General features: G+C 47.0%; 1 protein-coding gene across 18 annotated transcripts in view; it reads left to right on the forward strand.

The window, feature by feature from the left end:
* PTPRT (protein tyrosine phosphatase receptor type T) overlaps window positions 1-20,806 on the forward strand; it is a 918,720-nt gene that overhangs the window by 243,742 nt on the left and 654,172 nt on the right. For all 18 annotated transcript variants that reach the window (XM_016155891.2, XM_016155890.2, XM_016155892.2 and 15 more), the window contains exon 2: window positions 11,849-11,974. In XM_016155891.2, coding sequence (XP_016011377.1) covers window positions 11,849-11,974 — 126 coding nt within the window. The remainder of the gene's footprint in view (window positions 1-11,848; window positions 11,975-20,806) is intronic.

A 20,806-nucleotide genomic window follows, 5' to 3' on the forward strand; every position in this document is an offset into this window, starting at 1 on the left:
TAAACCCCAAGAGCTGGGTACTATTATTATCCTCACTTTACAAATGGAGGAATTGAGATACGTAGAGGTTAAATAACTCGGCCGAATTCACCAAGTTAAAAAAAAAAAAATAGCAGAGCTGGAATACTGGCTTTAGAAAAGGTCCAAACTTTTAACCCCTACTGATGCTGGGTCTCACTGGTCAAAGAACATCATCCGCCACCCAAAGCGGACATGCCCGAGGGCCACTCATCACGTTGAACTTTCTGGTTTGTAGATGTGAGACACGGGGCCTGGGAATGGCATGAGCGCGTTGGGTCAGGGTCGAGCACGTTGCTGCGTCTGTTAGCCCTGCCTTGTCCCGCCCCACTGTGCTGTCTCGGAAGTCGGAACACGTCTCGGGTCTGGAAGACGCCCAGCGGCAAGTTCATTACTCTGCCTTGAAGTCCGTCGCTCACGTCCACCTTTGTTGTTTGCATTCCTGGATTTATTATAACGGGCCACATTAACCTGAGTTGCCTCACTGTGTCTCTGGGAAAAAGAGCCAATAGAACAGATCAGACACTGTTTCTCTAGTCCTTGGGGAACACCCAAGCCGTCAGAGACAGATCACCTTATTTTTAATAAATTCGCTGTTCAAAGACCTTTAAAACATTTTCTTTTTCCTATTAGGACTATTGTTTCTATCTGTTAAATCCATGAGTGTTTGACATTGGATGACTTTATAAAACATTCTACTAATTGGATTTGTTAAAGCAAATAAATCAAACACTAATTGGAACGTGCCCTGCCATTATTTTTGCTTACTGAATTAGATATAATGGTGTGAAGGCCTTCTTATCATATTTGTGCACTTATTTAAATACCCCCCTGGCATATACTTCTGCAAATTCAATTAGATATTCAAAAAAAGGAATTCAATTTATGCAGGGCTGGTTTATATTCATTCCGGGGGCGACACCCGCCTCCCCGCGATAGGCTGCTCACAATTAATAAGCCCCACTTAGATATGGTCCTGCCTTCAAAGCATTCCTCATCGGCACGAGGGTGGAATCTCGATGATTTGGGGGCTGGAGCGTTCTCCCGTTTGAATGTGTGTGTCCACAGAGCAGGGCTGGCTTCACAGGAGTGTGACTTGTGCAGTCACACAGGGCCTGGCTCTTGGAAGGGCCCCTTGCTTCGTTTCATGCTCCGCTGTGGCCATCTTGCGATGCTTAATTTTTTTTTTAAAGCGAGAGGCTCTGCATTTCAGTTTTGCATGGGGACCCACAAATCTCGTAGCTGAAATCAGTCCTGGTCCTCAGACCTCTGGCTCTGCCCCTGATCGACGTGTGGTGTTAAGTACGTCATCCCCCCTCTGGCCTCGCTTTCCTCGTCTGTGACGTGGGAGAGCTACTCCCGAGCCTTGAGGGACACATGCTATAATGTAGGTGATGTGGATATTTAAATCCCGGGAGCTATTCTGCTTCTCTCGGTGCCTTATCCCGCGGGCCAGGGGTGGGAGGCGTGTTTCCCTGCCACTCCCCAGAGGAAGGAAGGAGCATTCTACAACTGAGAAGCGGCAAAGTGGTGTCGAAAGCACATGGCATCCGACACTCAAATGGCGAAACGAGGCGCTTTCCTGTGACTGTGTTACAACTGGACATTTTTACGGCATCCGAGCAAAGGTCAGCGAACTACAGCCATTGTGGGTCGATTCTGGACATTCATTGGTTTTTACTCAGCGCATAAAAGAAGAATGGTTTTTACATTTTGAAATGATCAGACAGATTAAAAGAACACTATTTTGCGACATGATAACATCATATGCAATTTGAAGTGCAGTGTCAATAAATCAAGTTTTATTAGAATGACGACTGCCCGTTCTTTCTGTATTGTTTATGTCTGTTTCTGTGTCCCCCGCCGGCTTTGCCGAGTAGTAGTGACAGAAACTAAGTGGCCTCCTGAGGCGGGCAGGATTCTCATTGGCCCCCAAGAATCCCAGTCCCTCATACTTATATCCTGTGTGATTCCCATTCCTTGGGTGGGACTATGAATATGACAGGTTTTGTTCCCATGTTAGGTTATGTTCATGACAAAGGCGAAGGAATTTTGCAGAGGTAATTAAGGTCCCAAAGCAGTTGACTTTAGTTAATCAAAAAGAAAATGATTTTGGATGGGCCCGACTGAATCAGATGAGCCCTTAAGAAGGACTGCACCATGGGCAAAGGAAGAAATTTGAGACGCCAGAGGGCTTATGGCAGGAACTGTGGGCGGCTGCTAGGGGCGGCGAGTGGTCCCTGGATACCAGCCAGCAAGAGAGCGGGAACCTCAATTCTGTAACTCCAAGGAACTGAATTCTACCAAACACTGTGAGCTGGAAAGAGATCCCACCTTCCAGAAAGAAATGCAGTTCCTCTGATACTGCGACTTCAGCCTTGCGAGGCCTTAAGAAAAGAAGCCAGCCCAACCTTGCCAGGACTTCAGACCTGCAGAAACTGTGACACAATAAATGGGTGTTGTTTTAAGGCCCTAAATTTGTGGTAATTTGTTGGGTAGCAATGGAAAACCAGTATACCTGCAAGGTGAAAATATTTACTACCTGACCCCTTATGGAAAATGTTTGTCAACCCCTCAGTAAAAAAAAAAAAATACAAAAACAAAAACAGAAAACAATAAAAACCAGATCACCTTCTCCCGTATCCCTAGCCATTTAGTCCTGCTATGCCTTGAGTCTGTCTGAATAGCTCCCAAGTATACACTCCCTGTACGTTGGAGATGGCTGTGTGAGGTCTGACTCATGCCACCCCATGCACCCTCCAGCCCGACTTGGAGTGCCCACCTTCATTTCTTCTCTTCCCCACCAAGGGACTGAACCTATCCCCTTACCTTGACCTCCAAGGCTGCAGACAGTATTCTTGGACCCAGTCAGTGATTTGGGGGGAGATGGCTAGCTCAAGGCCACTCTCAAGGATTTGGGGAGCCATCCATTCCCTCAGCCAGAACTTCCTTTCAAGGTCAAGGTTGCCTTCCAAGTTCATTGCCATGGTGTAATGAGTAAGAATGTAGACTGAGCTAGTCTGGGTTCAGAGCCTCACTTTGCCACTTGTGGTTTGTGTGATCTTGGACTATAACCTTTTTATATCTCGGTTGCTTTATCTGTAAAATGGGAGATAATGGTCGTATCAATCTCATGGGGTGATTGCGACCATTAAATGAGCTAATATTGGTAAACACACAGAACAATGTTAACACATAGTTCAGCACCTGGCATCGAGTATTGGTTATCATTCTTATGTCACTTAGATCTAGTTGGGATTTGTATCTGCTCAATAGCTTTCTGTCTCCAGGTCTTTGACCTTGCACCATTATTACCTGGCCCCTCTGGCATCCCTGCTCATACCCAGCTCACAGTTAATCCTGAGCAGTCAATGTCACCAGTACTTGAATTTCTCTTCTCCTGGCTATTCGACTTGCATGTGTCTTACTTTGCTCTTCCTTGGTGGCTTGATGGTTTCTCCTTGGTCCATCGTTTGACTCCTCTTTGCTCCCTGGGTTCAGACTTCCCATCTCTACTGGGCTTTGCAGGATCGTGGTAAATGCTCTCAAAAGGTTCAGCCTGAGCCCTGAGCCCCAGATTCCTACCTGGCTACAAGGCCTCCACCAGGCTCACTTTGACCCCCGAGAGGAGCCCAAAGGAAGATGGATGAGGGCTCCTCTGTGTGCACCAACCTGGCTCCTCTACAAGAGTGCAGGAGCGTTTTCAGTGTATTCAGCCATTCATCAAACAGTAAAGGACAGGCCCCCACGATGGGCTGGACTCTGAGTAAGAGTTGAGGGTGGCTCATCTCTGCTTCCGTGCTGCTTTGGAGTTTAGAGTTGGAGGGACACAGTCCTGTGGCCTCATCCCCTTCCCTCTGCCAGGCCCCTGGTGCAAGAGGCACCTTCAGAGCGCTGTGAGGAGGATGCTGAGTGGGCTATCAGGGCTTTCAGTTCTAGCCTTATATGCCAGGTGAAGGGGTGTTTCTCTGCATCCTCATTGTGGCAGATCACCTTGGCTTCTGGTCGTGTCTGTCAAAATTATGAGTTCTGCCAGAGTGGTACTGGCCATGTAGAGCCAGTGAAGGCAAATTTACACTTTTCGGGGGGATGTTTTGTCCCATTTTCTCTCTTCACTAAGTTCCATCACTGGATATCACAGGCACAGCTTTCTAATCTGGAAGCAGCAGGATATGACCGCGGTTCTGTGAACACACACTGGGTTCTAAGGGGCGGGGTTTGGTACCACCGAGCCTCGGGCTAATGTCTTGGCTCTGCTGCCTCATGGGGGTCAGTTTACTTCTCTCGGCTTGTGATACTGTGTCTGTAAAATGGGTACAATCAAAATAGCAGGGCCGGTGGTGAGAGTTACATGTTCAGCCGTCACTACAGGGAGATGCCATCATTATATATATATTTTTGAAATTAACTTTGTTAGGGTGACATTGGTTAATAACATTATGTAAGTTTCAGATGTACAATTCTGTAATATATCATCTGTATATTGCGTTGTGTGCTCACCCCCCAAAGTCTAGTCTTCTTCTGTCACCATATACTTGACCCCTTTTTACCTCTTCATCCTCTCCCAACCCCCTTCCTCTTCCGGGAACCACCACTCTGCCATCTGTATCTATGAGTTTTTTTTTTGTTCGTTCATTGCTTTTTGTTTCATAGCCCACATATGTGTGAAATCATATGGTTCTTGTACTTTTCTGTCTGACTTATTTCACTTAGTGTAATACTCTTAAGATCCATCCATGTTGTTGCCAATGGTAATATTTCATCTATTTTTTTTTTTTTATGGCTGAGAGGTGTTACTAATCTTATTGATGCATATGATGTCACTCCTTTTCCCCTGAGATCTCTAGCTGGGCATGTCCTTTAGTAGCTCTGATGACAAGTCTCCATATGTGAAATGGAAAGAGTAATGCTTCTTCCTGAGAGCAGGATTGGCAGATTGCAGCTCCGGGGTAAAATCTGGCCCAGTGCCTATTTTTATAAATAAAGTTTTATTGGCACACAGCCACATCTATGTTTATCTATTGTCTGTGGCTGCTTTTATGCTACAGTGGCAGAGTTGAATCATTGTGACAGAGACTACGTGGCTGCAAAGCTGAAAATATTTACTATCTGGCCCTTTATAGAAAAAGCATGTTGGCCCCTCTCTTAGAGGGTGGTGGTGGATGAACTTACCTCCATTTACATATACGCATATATAAATACATACTTACGTAGCTCAAGTACGGTGCCTGGCATATAACAGAAGCCTGGGAAATCTTTAGTTCCTCTCCCGCACTTAATTCTGTTCAAGAATACCCAGGATCATATCAGAAATGCAGAGGCAGACGCATTTATATTTTTATTGAATTCTATTCCTCTCTCATTTTCAAAAGAAGAGCTCATGTTTAAAAAAAATTCTGATTGGCACTATAAACTTTATTTATGCTTTAATGTATCCTAAAGTATGTATCCTGCACTATTTTTACTTCCTTTACAGATGCTGATACGCTATACATTACCAAACCCAAATGGATTTTCAAAATCCAATTTCCTTGCTACAATTTTCCATTTCTCTGTTGACTTTTTATGCTTGACTCACATCAGAGCATCTGGGGCCTTTGGCACATTTAGACTTCAACCTGTCCAGGGAAAGAGCTCCTCTGTCTGGGTGCGTGGAGGTAGTGCTGGGTCCTTGGCCTGTGGCTGCCCTGCCCTGTCCTCTCTCAGTTATGTGGGTCTCCCCCAGACCAGGACTTGTGCCCTGGAGGCTGTGCCCAATTCTTGGGGTGGGAGTAGGGTTAGGAGGGTTTCGATTGCCCCAAAAATGATTATCATGGAGTTGACAGCAGTTAAATGGGGCTGCTTACTCTTTAAAACTGAATGAGGTGAGCAACCAAACAAGTGTCTCTGGGGATCTTTCCCACCATAAGTCTTCCGTAAGTCGTCATGCACACCTGCAGAGATGGCCAGGAGCCTTTTCTGCCAGGTGTTATGGCTCCACAGAATTGCACCAAGGCAGATGAACATAATTTTTGAAAGAGCAGGAAGAGGTGCTGTGAGGCTCAGGATCATGAGTTTGAATGGTTTATGTCGTGAGTCCTGGGGCAGCTGGTTTATTCTTTCTTCTCTTTTCCTCGTGGCTCTCAGTTGCTGGCCCTTGGGCTGGTGGCGTGGCTCTGCTTCTCTGTGGCTCCGGAGAGGTCCCTGTTCTTCCTGAGTCTCTGGAATCCTTAACCTTTATCATTGGAAGGTTCCTTAGTGATCATCTTGTCCAGCCTCTTGCCTTGCACACCAGAATGAAAGCCCAGAAATGAGGAACGTGTGAGCAAGAGGGCCGTACCCAGCCGGCAGAGCAGGGTGCTGCCAGGGTGTGTAATCTTTAGTTCACAGCCATTCTGTTTCTCAGTCTGAGAAGACGAAAATTCAGGGAGGATTACTTAAAACATCTATTAAGTATGTTTTCTCTCCTGAATAGCTTTTACGACTTATCTCTGGGCCAAGCCAAACCAACAGGGAGCACATCTCCAGACTGTATCATGTCGGTCCTCAGTGAGTTGTTTTTTCTAAATTGTATATTAGGGTGATGCTATCAATTTATATTGAGAGTGATCGTGAGAAATAGTCTCATGAAGTTGGCTGTGCGCCCCTTGCATAGATGTTTCAGATCTCGTTCATTGTGGGACATGGGGTTTCTGTTACTGATACCCCCGTGGAGAAGTTCTCTTGCGATATAAGCACCTGGAATGTTTGTAATTTTCCTGGGCAATTTGCCTTTTACTGTATGAACACAGGTTTTCTTTTGATCTGTTGGCCAGCAGAAGGTCGGAGCCAAATTCGTAACCGCCTTTTAGCAGGTGGACAGGAAATTACAACACAGACTTGCAACTCTTTTCTTCTATCCTGGTTTTCTTTCTTTCTTTCTTTCTTATTTCTTTTCGGGGGCGGGCGGGGCGTGGAGGGAGGGAGGGAGGGAGGGAGGGAGGCGAGAGAGAGGAAGAGAGCAGAGGGAGGGAGCTGGAGAGGGGAGAGGGAAGAGGGAGAGGAAGAGAGGGAGGAGAGAGGGGAGAAGGGAGAGAGCGCGGGGGAGCGGGATCTTTCTCTCTCTCCCTTCCTTCCTTCCTTCCTTCCTTCCTTCCTTCCTTCCTTCCTTCCTTCCTTCCTTCCTTCCTTCCTTTTTTCCTCCCTTCCTCCCTCTCCTTCTCTCTCCCTCCCTCCCTCTCCTTCTCTCTCTCTCCCCCGCCCCGCTCCATCTGTCTCTCTCTCCACACCCCCATCTCTTTCTCTCCCTCTCCTTTCTTTTTGCTGTTCTCGGTTTGCGTTTTACCATCATGCCACATTTCCCACTTCTGTGTTTATCAGGCCACTGTGGCTGGCTTAGAGGTGACAGTGGGTAAGACGGATGACCCGTTACACAGCATCCTTTAATTGGAACTTGTGTTTGTCACCCACGCAAAGCAGAGGAACAGTGAAATGATCACTTAAATCTATCCTGCTTTGCTGGAAGCCCAGGAACTCCATGGAAAAGTCATGAACCGTGTGTTACCCCTGGGGTTTGGACATGTATGTGTCATAAAGTGCAGGATGGGGGCCTGTGTCTAGAAACTCTTTTTTAAGGAGGGACACTGAGGTGCCCCTAATATATGGAAGATTCTGCAGGAGTGGGATAGAACCCAGAGGTGGGCCCAACAGTCCCGAAGAAAGCGTGGCTCAGAAGAGAGTGTGAGGCTGCTTTTGCCTCCACTCCAAGCTGGCTCCTGAAAGGAGGAAAGAGAGGACTGTGGTCTGAAAATAAGAACTGGGTCCCTGGGGCGCCAGGCCTGCTGCTGTGGGACTTCCGTAGTGAAGAGCAGACTGTTCAGAGGACCCACCAGAGCTCTGCAGATGGAGGCAGCAAGGTGCTTAGGTGGCTGTGGAGAGGAGGCGGGTCCCTACCCCACCGAGGGCCGGGACCCGTCGGCTCTCCCCTTAGGGCTAGCTGAGCAGGGAGGTGAGGGGTGGACAAGTGGTCTAGCGGCCTAGGGGCAAATTGTTAGTATGACTCTGCTTGGCATCTGTAAGCTGAGATGCTCAGAGGTGTAACTGTGAGCCCTCCCGAATCTTTTCTAGAAGTGGGCAGAGAACTTGTTTAATTAGACCATTAGCTAAAATTATTAATAATTTCTTCTCTGAGCTTCAACACGTCTCTACGAAATTGTTTTTTGTGTTTGTTTTTATTTTTTTTGTTTTGCACCTGAAGTGTATCTTGTGTGGTTGTCTTTCCCTACACCCTGCAAACTTTATGAAGGTAAGAATCATATCCGTCGCTTCTATGCCCCTGCACAGAGCCTATAAAAAAAGAAGACCATTGTTAAAATGTTTAACAATAAAATGTTTCTAAAATGAGAGAGATGCCAGCACCCTGGAAACTCTTTATATTTCTGCCCCTCTCTCATGCCCTTATAAGTGAAAGGCTTGGTGCTTGGTATGGGAGAGTACATTCTCCCTCTGGTCTATTAGTAAAAGCATCGGTTCTGTGGTTAGGTTGCAATGGATATAAACCTGGCCCCAACACTTCTTTCTATGTGACCTGAACAGGTCACTTAACTCCTCAACACATCAGCTACATTATATTTAAAGTAGTGATAAAAATCTGCCTCACGAAGTTGTGAGAGTTAAGTGAGAGGAAGTGAGGAGGCAAAGCATATGCAGTCAGTGCCGGCGTGGAGCATATTTCCTTTATTAGTCAGGATGTGCAAGCTCTGCTGCGGTGACAGGTAGCCCTTAAGATGGCCATGGTGTAAAACAAGACACATTGGGATTTTGCTCCTGAAAAGTTGAATGCTGCTCTTACCGATTAGGTGACTCTTAGGGTGGCTGTCCTCCAATGACTGTCTCGGGGATGTAGACATCTTTCTTCCTTTGATACCATCATCTTCAACTACAGCTTTGAAGATCCTCACAGTCTGGGCAGGTGAGAAGGACTGCTTGTAAGGGATCATTTTTATGGGTGAGTCCTGCCTCTGGCGGACGTTGCTTTGTTACGTATTTCCGGAGTTTATCGCATGTTCTTCTCAGATGCAAGGTGGTCTGGAAACATGGCGTTCTTGTGTGCGCGCGAGAGAAGACCCAGATGGTCTGCTGTGTACTTAACACGGTCGTGGCCGCCTTTCTGTCTCTAGCTCCGGAGGCTGACCTCGGCCTGCGGTTCTCAGTCAGCTCGTCCCAGGAACCCTCGACGCGCTGCAGGCTCCCTTTGCGTATCACTTCCAGCACGTTGGAATCTGTCGTCAATGCCATCGACCTGATCCATTTATCTACTGCTGCAGACTGGGCTCCAGTGAGGCGGCAGCAATTTAGGGAAGGGAGGATGACCCTCTTAGAGCCACCGGAAATGCTTCTGCTGCCATTTCATAAATTTTAAATCGATGTGTTGTGTTTGTGTATCTGGGGCATTCACTCTGCTGTTCTGGTCAGAGAAGGTTTGTAGATGCGATTTAGGGAATATCGTTGGGAAGTCATCAGACAGGCAGTGTGGGGAAGGAGCTTTCTAGGTAGAAGTGGCAAGTCTGGGACTTGGAAGAGCAGACTGAGCTGGGGGACTGGTGCGGGTGAAGGTTTCTCCAGCACAGCTTGGTCTGCGTCATGCATCCCATTAACCCTTATTATTGGTTCATTCATTCAACAAATATTTATTGAGTCTCCCTCCTTGCCTTCCAGAGTTCACCCATCTCCACTATATCTGGATGAAATCTTCTCTTTCCCCTGCTCCTGACCGTTCCTCTCGCCTCCTGGGCCATCCGTCCTCCCCCGCTGTCCCATGTCAGTGCACGCCAGCCATTGTCCTTCCTCCCTCAGTTCCCTAAAGCATGAGAAGCACATGGCTGTCATGTGTAGCCAGCTCTCACTGAGGAGTTGGGTGTAGTGGAGGGAGCTGGGTCACAGCACAGGACAGGGACCTGTTTCCAATTCGTGGTCCGAAAGCCATCCCGGGCCATTCCAGCTTGGCGATCCTCTTGCCCGCCCTGGCTGCAGCTTTCGTAGCATGTAATAAATGCAAAATTACTTATTCATTTATTTGTTTACTCTCAGGCTGTCTGACTGAATAGTGATTGTATGCCTGCTTTGTAAACCACCGTACAGCTAAGACCTACTACTCTGCTGGATCTATGCTAAGTGCTCAATTAAATAATTGTTGGATTAGCGAACGAGTAAATGAGAGCAAACAGATATATTAGTTCCTACTAATGCATCAACCACTTCTCACCACTGGGAATTTCTCATCGGCCATTACCTTCTGTAGGTTTCTGCTTTTCATGGTGTTTCTTGGATTTCTCTCTCCCTCATTTTTCTCTTTTGAGCTAGTCTACATAGAACACTGTTTCTGTTTAGTGCAAAGAAATTTAATACTCAACTCACTTCCCAACGCCTGTACCACCAAATAGGTCCTTCCTTCGCCCAGCCCGAGACTCACTGGGGTGCTACAGGCCAGTTCTCTGGGTTCCCATACATGGCAGGAAAGGAAAGTGGAGAAAATTCTAACCTCACGGGTTTTCTTTAGCCGCGTTGCGACCATATTCTGAATTGAATCTATCGACAAGACTTCCACCACCATTACGCAGAGGGGATCCCCGGTGTGGGGTGCGGAGAAGGGATTTTTGTCCTCTGCAGTTGATGAAGAAGATGCTGATGTTTCGTGAGACTGCAGACACTGGCGGGGGCCGGTGGAGACTGGTTACTGCACACTGAGCAGAACCATGCTTGGCCGCGCAATGAGGACCCAGTGGTGTCTACGGGAGGGAGGGGGTGATGGGGCGAGATCGGAGGAGCATCAAGGAGATGAGAAAAGGGCAGTGGAAAAGATGGGCCGTGCGTGAAACTGGGGTCTGGGATACCGGTCAGGGGGCGGCTGCACAGCTCGGTTCAGGCACTGTTTCCCGCCTCCGTGTACCCTGCCGGCTCACTCGGGCGCCCTTCCTCCGGCTCTCTGCCCGTGGAGATGCCCTAATCCTTCACAGCCCTGGAGGAGGAGGAGGATATCCAGAGCCGCGGCTCTTGTTTCCATGGAGCGTTTCCAGTGTTACCTGGAAGGGCTTATAGCCCATAGCGATGCTCAGTTAAGTTCTTGTCAAAATTGAATTGATACAGCTTATTGTAAAATGGCGGGTGGCTTGGACTTTAAAGGGAGAAACTTTAAACACTATCGACATTGACTTTATTATCTGTCAAGTGCGTGATTGTCTAATTCTTCACAAATATGATTTTTATTTCGTGAAAATGATTTTTCAAAAATTGCTTTTCTCGGGGAGGAAGTGATGTCGAGAACTTATTTTGTGGCAGTTACTTTTCATGTTATTCCATTTAATCCTCATGATACTTCTATCAGGCGGGACTTCCCCTCCATATTACAGGTGAAGAAACTGATGTATAGATTATACAGGTGGCCGGAACCTCTGGCCCCAGCTGACGGCTTTGCAAAGCTAAGATTTGTGTCTGGTTTTGCTGGACTCTGAAGCTAGTGCTCCCTGAGGCCCCGAAGCACCTCTCCATGTTGCAGGAAGCAATTACCGAGGCATGGCCTCGCATTCATTTTTCCTGCTTAGAATGAGATGTTGCTGTTTACATTCTCAGGAAGGGAGATTGAAATCAATGTAACTAGCCTTATTAACTTTTTTAAATAGGGGGCCTGCAGATGCCAGCGCCTTTCCTGAGAGCACCAAAGCAAATATAAAAATCCAATTTGCTTGCCTTTAAAAAAAAAAAAATCTCCTCCAGTTTAAAATTCAATGCTGTAAATGAAGAGCAGATGAGACAGGGGTAACGAACCAAGCCCCAGACACGAGGCTGTATTTACCCGCATCTCTTTTGTCTGCAGGCGGCTGTTCCTTTGATGAGCACTACAGCAATTGTGGTTATAGCGTGGCCCTGGGGACGAATGGGTTTACCTGGGAGCAGATTAACACGTGGGAGAAACCAATGCTGGACCCAGCGGTGCCCACAGGTAGGTGACGCACTGTGTTTGGGGCTGTGATGGGCTCGGCATCTTTTATCATGACTCATGGGGAAGAACTTTCTTATGGGTCGAGCTGTCTGAGAGGGCAATAGACAACTTTGTTGGTAGTGAGTTCCCATTCCCAGAGGTATGTAAACCAAGGCTGAGTGAATTCTTAAGAATGTGGTAAATGTCAGATGTCACCTGAATTCAGGAATCTTTTGGAAATTATTTTTTAGCATTAGAGTTCTAAGCTTTAGCTATAATAGGGCATCAATCACTTTTGCTTGGGATAATAGTGGTATTTTAGGGGAAGAAAGAGCTTCTGAAGAACTTGAGGTCATTTTTTCCTTTTAGGCCATGTGAACACAGCTTGCATATGTGCAAGGAAACTTGCACAATCAGCATATTACTCATAATGTTAATGTCCAGACATCCTGAATGGCCGGCTTATCCTTAACCAAGGGGGCTGAAGGCATAATGTACACTCCTGATAGATACCTGTGTGAGGCAGGCCTGCGAGAGTTACCTCTGATGTGTTATGGGAGAGGTACACCTGGAGGAGATGCACTCAGGGAGAACCCATTGAGGGTGAGCTATGTCTGGGTGAGTTAATCTTGAAGAGGTTTAATTGGTGCTGTAGACTGGAAAGAATTGCAACTCTAGGAGCGTTAAGCTCATCTCTTTTGATATTGTGAACCCTGGTACGGTTGCCAGGAGAAGGGAGAAGGTTGTCAGAGAAGGGAGGCCATCCTCTATGGTTCTTCCTTGACCGAGGGCTCTCTCTAACCCACGCACTGTCTTGGTTTTTTACTAACCCATCCTGGTGCTCTTTCTCAGTCTCCTTTGTCAGCTCAGTCTGGCCATCAAACAAACGTTGGAGTCCTCTAGGCTGGTTCTATATTCTTTCTGTGTGTCTCAGTGAGGTCCTCCAGAGGAACAGAACCAATAGGAAATAAAGAGAGATACATAGAAGAGGAGATTTATTAGAGGAATCAGCTCCCCATGGTTATGGGGAAGCCTCATTTGAAGTCCCATGATCTGCACTCTGCAAGCTGGAGACCCAGGAAAGTGGGTGGTGTCATTCAGTCTGGAGGCCAGAAAATTAGGGGCTGATGGTGTGAGCCCTGATCGAGTCTGACAGCCCGAGAGCCAGGAACACCAATGTCCAAGGGCGGGAGAAGGTAGACACCCCAGCTCAAGAAGAGAGAGAGTTCACCCATCCTCAGCCTTTTTGTTCTATTCGGGCCCTCAGAGAAGTGGATGATACCCCCACGCTGGGAAGGGCTGTCTGCTCCACTGTGTTCACCAGTTCAATGCTAATCTCTTCTGGACACACTCTCACAGACACACCCAGAAATCATGTTTTACCAGCTACCCAGCCATCCCTCAGTCCGGTCAAGCTGACACATAAAATCGGCCATCATGCCATGGATGACCTTAACGACTCCTTTGGCTTCAGTTGCTATTAGACATCTCTTATGAGCTAGACCTACATGACCCATTGTGCCGTGTCCTCTCAGCTGATTCTGGGGAGAGGGATTTTCCAGGGTGTCCCTAAGCTGAAGACAGAGAAGATGCTCAGAGATGTCCAGGTGAGGTTATGATCTTCGTGGCCTCACTGACTTTAAGTTTGGCTCGAAATCCTAAGGCTACTGGGTGGCTCTACACAGTTCCTATTAAGGGCATAAATTGTTTTCATAATTTTCTCCTGAGTGTAGACATGAGCCCCGCCCCAAGTGTAATAAAAGTTTGCTATGGTATAAAATTGAGCTTTTCAGATCTGGTAGCCTCCTACTTTGCATGAGCAAACGCACATGCTTTTCAACAAATATACCTGCCCATTAGTTAGGTGGCCATTGGATAACATCAATGCCTGTTGCCCCGTCATAATTTTTACCCTCCAAAGAGTCTCGGATTAAATGATAGATTCACTCATCCAATTAGAGACCCCAAGTATCCAGAGAACCTGTGCTGAAATGTACCACATCTGCTCTGCTCTGCGTGACCATCTTTGGTATTGGCCAAATAAATCCAGACTTATAGTGTGTTAGTGAGTGTGTGTGTGTGTGTGAGTGAGTGTGTGTGTGTTTGTGTGTGTTTACATGCACACACATGTTCTTTCTGCTCCTCATTTGCCCACCTGAAGCCCCATAGGCTCTTGCAGGCTCTCCAAACTCAACATCTCCAAAACCGAACTCTCGATTCATCCACTCTCCTTCCCTGTCCACTCACTCTCCAGTTCTTTGTCTCAGGAAAGGCCCCTTCATGCAGCCTGGCACTGATTCTGAAACCCGGGGGTCACACTTCTCTCTTCCCTCTCTTTATCGCCTCTTCCTGTCAATCCCTTTGTCCTGCCACCTCATTCCTTAGTACATCTCAGGTCTGATGTGTCTCTTCGTCCCCTGCCTGGTACAGATGGGCAGCTCTTGCCTGGGTAACTGGAAGATTTTTCTAACCGGCTTCTTGGCTTCCTCTTTTGACTTCAATCCTTTCGTCCATGCAGAAGCCAACAAGATTGCTCTAGAATATAGACCTGCTCGTGTTACCTCTTTTCTTCGTTGTCCTCACCCTGCTTTGCTTAGAATTTTTCCGAGGCTTCCTATTGCCCCAAGAAAGAACACCGCAGCTCCTCTGTGGCCTCCAAGGCCACGTGTGGCTGGTCCTGCCTATACCTCCATCCTCAGCACATCCCACGGTGCTCTCTCCACACTGGCTTCTCTCAATCCCCAGAATGTTTGAGGCCCTTTTCTGTGTTAGGAACTCATAGCAGGTTGGCACTTCGCATGGGACCTTTCCCTCCACCCAGCTCTCTTGTATTTCCCCTTTATATCTCAGCTTACACACCGCTCTGTTTTGCTTCCCGGATAAGAAGTTACGTGTGAACAAAGGACCTCGGCAGTCTCGTCCGCAGCTTCATCTTCCATGCTCGACACAGTACGTCATACACATTTTGTAGTGAATAACATTTTGTGGGATGGACACACGGGCGAATGGATCGAGCACGTAATTTTTTCTTTTTTTATTGAAGAAATGAATGATAAACGTTGTTAAACGCCTTTGGGCCCTCTCTTCGTTGACCACACCCTTTTAGCCTTCGGAACTATCGTTCCATTTTACAGATCAGAAAACCGAGGTTCCGAGAAGCCGAGGGCCGTTGCTGCTTTTCCCACCACGCCACTCTCTCTCCCCAAAGGAACGACTCTGGCTTCTAATCTTAATTGTCCCATCCCCTCATTACAGCACAGCGTCATTTCATGAATCTCGAACTGTGCTAATACAATCTTCCGAGCTTTTCTAAATAGAGGCATTTGATAGTGATCGCTGAAATTATTCTGTCATGATGTGCCCGCGTATTTCAGAGGCTCTACGTGCTCCTGAGGCAGAGAGGCATGAAAGTGAACTTAGATCAGGCGGAATTGTTTGTTCTTCTCCTGGGCAAAGGGCCGAAATCTTACTTTTCCTTCTGTAAAGCCAGTTTGGAAATCTAGCTTTCCCTCTGTTTGGAAATCTAGCTTGAGTCTGCTTATTCGGATGTTCCACCACCTTTTAATGACCTGCTTCTGTGTGACAAGCTCTGTGTTCTACTCTGGGTAAAGGAGACCGTGTCGCTTAGGCATTTAACCCCTCTGGCGGCTTCCCCCGGCACATGGGATGAAATCTAAATTCTTTCGCCGTGGCCTACAAGGTCCTCGATGGCCTGGCGTCTTCTCAGACTCTTTCTCTTCTCTCTCGAAATGCTCCCGGCACACTGGTTATTTTTCACTTCCTTGGACACGTCGGAGTCTTTCCTGGCTCAGGACCTTTGCACGTGCTGTTTCCTCTCATTGGAAGTTTTCTCCATGTTTCACCTGGCCAATTTCTTCAGGTTTCAGCTCAAAACGTTCCTTCTCGGGGAGATTGTCCCTCACTGGTCTATCTAAAGGAAGTCTCCGTTATCGTTCTCACTCCTAACATCCTGTTCTTCGCTGTCAGAGACCTCATCAAAGTCCTATTTACAGGCCGGTTTATTCCAGATCTGTGCCGCGGCCGAGTGACTCTGGGGCCTTGATCCCTCCACCTCAGTCCTCTCTTCTGTAACATGGGAACCGGTGTGAGAGGGACATATGCCTTTGTGAGTGTGGCGTATGTTCATGTAACAGGGAGTATTCAAGCCCAGTTTCCCTAATTTCTTTTTCTGGTTCTTACAGTCTACCTTGGAACCATGCCTCCCTCTTCAAGCTCACCTGATTCCAGGTGCTGCTTTACACAGGTATGAACCTTCCGTGGGGCAGCCTGCCTGCCACGGGTGCCTGACAGCCCCGGAGAGCCTCAGGACACATCCCCTGCCCCGCGCTCTGCCCCGAGGGCTTGAACACCTCCTCACGCTCAGCGCTGTTCACGCGGTGCTACACACGGCCACTGCCATGTTCTTTCCCTCATCCCTGGGCTGGCATTTCAGGCTTCAGGCCCGGGTTCTCCCCTCCTTCACCGTTATTGGCCCTGTCACAGAGGAATCGGGTTGGCATACCCACAGACCTTCTCTCCAGGCCTCTGTCTTCCCCGTGGAACTAACTGCAGCTTCCCCTGGTTCCTAGCTCTGCCTTCCCAGCCTTGACATGTGTTTCCACGTGTCCACCCTGAGGTCCAGCTCAGGGCCCAGCAGGAGGGTCTCCGGGGACCGAAGGGAGATGCAAGTGCTGCATAAGTGTCCTTTCAAAAGGGCAGAAGTCAGGAGTAACAGGGCTTGGGAAGTCGCCTTCCATCTCCTTCTAGTGCTTGTAGGGACATTGTTTTAAGTGTTGGAATGAAGTCAGGTTGAATCTCAAGCTGAAAACCCAGGTGCACAGTAACAACAGCATGTACATCAATTCGAAGCTGACTCTGAGCGTCCAGGGAGTTAAATGTTACATTTTGGTCATTATGGGGGCTCCTCCTTCTCTAGGTGTCTACAGATGTCTCAGAGACTTAAGTAGGCCATTGCGGTCTCCTCTGAGAAGCCCGCTGTCACGTTTCCTGGGACCTCTTTGAATCGAATAATTCTGCTGCTGCTTTCCCAGGCTTGGAGCCCTCGTCTCAGGTCCAGCCAGTCCAGCTACATCATCCAGCATCCCTTTAGGGCATGCCACCTCCTCACGTACTGCCGCTGAGCAGTGTGGGACCAGCCGCTGGGCAGTGTGGGACCAGCAGACCCGTCTCTTCTTCCCAGTGTAGGAGAACTCCTCCAGTCACCTTCTTAGACCTCAAAGGCACACTTATCTCGGCCCAGCCCCCCTGGGACCCACAGCATAATCTCTTCAGTAAGTTCAAATTTAGAGAAAAACAGGTATCTTCTTTTCTCCATTTTGCCCAAATTTCTAGAGCAGATAAATATCATTTTAGTTACCTCATTGGAAGGGGCAGGTATTGGGAAGAATCCAGGGAGAACAGACACACAGGTGTGCACACAGAGACGGGAATATTTCAACCAATCAGCCTGTCGTGGAAGCAGACATAGTCTCTGGCAGGGTCCTGGGCTCTTCCTTCATGCCCCTGCTCCCTCGGCTGTGTGTTCCTGCTTTCTCTAACTGCTGATATTTATAGAGAGAAGGTTGGGATCTATTACGAGTTGAATTATGCCCCCTAAAGAGATAAATTGAAGTTCTAACCCCCAGCACCTGTGAATGTGACTTTATTTGGAAATAGGGTGTTTGCAGATGTAGTCAAGTTAAGATGAGGTCGTGCTGGTCATACCGGACCCTCTCTAGCATGACTGGTGGAAGGGAAGAGACACACGGACGCGCAGAGCTGGTCACGTGAAGACAGGCAGGGATTGGAATAATGCATCGTTAAGCCGTGGAATGCCAAGGTTGCCAGCAAAGACCAGAAGCCAGAAGAGGCAAGGATGGATTCTTCCTAGAGCCTTTGCAGGGAACGTGTCCCTGCCAACACCTTGATTGCAGACGCTTACACTCCAGAACTGTGAGAGAATAAGGTTCTGTTGTCTTAAGCCACCCAGTTGCTGGTAATTTGTTACGGCAGCCCCAGGAAGCTATTACTGGGTCAGTCACACGTCAGTACGCTGGCTGTTACCTTTCCCATGTTAGAACTCCACCAGAGCTCTGCTTTGCTTTCTTTTAAGAGAACTGGCGTTTACCGCGTATTCACTCTAACCAAGAGTTGGATTAGGCATCTTCCTATACATTTCATCTACTGTGCCACCATCTTGTGAATTCAGAGATGTTATCTCCTCTTCATTTTTGAGAAAACCAGTCCCCAGACAGGTAAACTTACCTGGTCCAAGGTTATGTAAGTTATATATGAAAGAAAAATGCCAGGCTTCAACTCCAAGGTAGAGAAATATGTATTGTAGACATAGTACTGTCATTAACTAAACATCTTTTAAAATTATTTCTGTTTACATTCATAATTTATGCTTGAAAAAATAATGCGTATTCATTGTAGACAGTATATACAGTAGAGATAGCTATAAAGAACAAAAGTCATATGTGCACACAAACTTAGATAAACATCTCTTTTCCTATTTAATATTATTTTAAGCATTTCCTCATGTCATTAAATATTCCTCAAAAGCATGCTTTCTAAAGGCTTCATAGTTTTCCATTGCAATAACTATTCCATGATTATTTAACTACCTATATTGTTGCATATTTAAATTCCTTCTAGTTACTTCTCAATCACATTGCAGTGAGTGTTGTTGTACATATATCTCTGTGTTCATCTCTAATAGAAGTTATCAAATTTGTAAATATATATATATTATATATATATGTGTATATATATATATATATATAAATTTGTGTGTGTGTGTATGTGTGTGTGCGTGTGCGTGTATGTATATATATTACCAAACACAGAATGATGATCGTGTGTTAGTTTTGACATCTGGAGGAAGAATATCATCCACATGTCATATATGAGATCCTGGAAAATTGCCCATGAGTCGATGTCGGGAAAATGCGTTGTGAATTCTGAAGCCCAACACACAAGTCAGAAACCGGTGATGGTCCCGAGAAGACCATGTTGTAGCTCTTCACACATTGAATGGAGACCTTCTGGGGATCGGCAGGAATTATATTCAAAATAGTAATCAACCAGAGCAGTCCAAGCACTGACCAGTCAGGGTGGACACCAGCTGTCAAAAGTGGGGTGACCTTTCCAGTGCTTACTGGATGAATAATGACAAGCCTCTTTGTAGTCTGTGTGCTGAACTAGTTTCTGTTTTCCTTGTAGGCAGAAGCGCCATTCTATTTACATCTGTAACCCTAGTGCCCGGGACTTAGAAGTTAGCAGTGAGTGTTTGTTAAATGAATTGCCCGTATTAATAATGGAACGTTCTCATGATACGACCCCAGCATCTGTCTCTAGCTTCAGCCCCGTCTTCTGACCTCTTCTCTTCTGTTTTCCCTTCTACATGCTCATGCAAGAGACTCCTTCTTGCTTTCGTTTTGGGAGTCTGGCCTATAACCTTGATTCCTGATTTCGAGAATCTCCCAAATTGTGTGGAATCTTGGTGGAATGTGGTGCTCTCTGGAAGGTGAAGAGGACAGAAATTCACCACCCCTGGGAAGTCTGGGTATGGCTGGACATGTGACTTGGGTGAAGTCAGTTGGATCCTCCTGCTCAGGACTTTCCACCGAGGAAGGATAAGCCAGCAGCCAGAGGCCAGCGCAACGGGGTGTCTAGCAGTAGGGACGATGTCTGGGCCACAAGAGGTTGTACTAAAAGGTTGCTACCTGTCTGCTGCTTGGTTCCCCACAGATACCTTAGTTTCTGCTTAGTTTTCAAGCCCAATCCTTCAGCTTCCTGTTCATGGTGAGCCTCCCAGTGTTCTTCCAGAACATTCCTATTTTTGAGGAAGATGGTCATGGTTGATTTCTCTTGTTTTCAACCACAAATCCTGCAGGTCACGCCATCATGCTCTTCACTCTCTGACCCCTCTGGCTAAAAGGCACCTTCTGTCCTTATTTCTTCTATATTGGAATTCAGCATGGATGTCACCTCCTCCAGCAGGACTTCCTTGACTTCCCCACAGCACTGCCTCTCCTCTGTGCTTCTGTGGCTGAATTTATTACAACATGTTTTCTCTGATTTCCCACCAGGGCCATGAGCCACTCAAGAACATGGGCTGCCCCTCATTGCTGAATTCCCTGCACCCTGTGTGGGCCTTAGAACAGGGCGAGTGGTCCATATATGGACTAAATTATCGTTAGGGTTATTAGTGTTAGGAAAGTCAAAAGAAAAATGATGTCAGGAAATTCTGGGGAGAACCCTAGAGAGGCTATTGCTTTCTTGGGCATTTTCACTGTACTTGGGGTGTCTGTGGCTTTCATATTTCCAGCGCCACCATCTCTCAGCTTGATGAGGCTGTGGTCACGAAGGGCCCTTTGGTCTCAAGGCTTGACTGGGCAGGTCTCTTCCTCTCTAGAGGTAATCCTAGGGGCAAATAAAGGGACACTGGGGACTACCCCTGTCTCTTCTCTGGGGCCTGGCATATACTCACAAATAGATCTGTTTGTGACCTAAGTAAGAGGCTCTCCACTGGAAAAATGTGACACATCCAAAAACAGACCTACTGTTTCTGTAATGCGATGCTGATATTAAACTGATCTGGAAGTGTGGGCCTTTAAACCCCCTTAATCCCTCCTGGTATTATTATCGATTGACTTAAAGCGGTGAGCTCTTACGTTTCCATTTAACCGCTGTTGAGTCAATATATTTTTTCTTCCCTCTTTAATGATAAAATATTACAAATTCATTCTTAAAGAAATGCTGAGTTTGTACATGTGAGTTAAATCTCTCTAGCCCCAGCCCCATCTCAGTTCCCTCAAGTATCGCTATTAACAGACTGATGTATATCAG

Source organism: Rousettus aegyptiacus, unplaced genomic scaffold (assembly GCF_014176215.1).
Source record: "Rousettus aegyptiacus isolate mRouAeg1 unplaced genomic scaffold, mRouAeg1.p scaffold_m13_p_12, whole genome shotgun sequence".
NCBI lineage: Eukaryota > Metazoa > Chordata > Mammalia > Chiroptera > Pteropodidae > Rousettus > Rousettus aegyptiacus.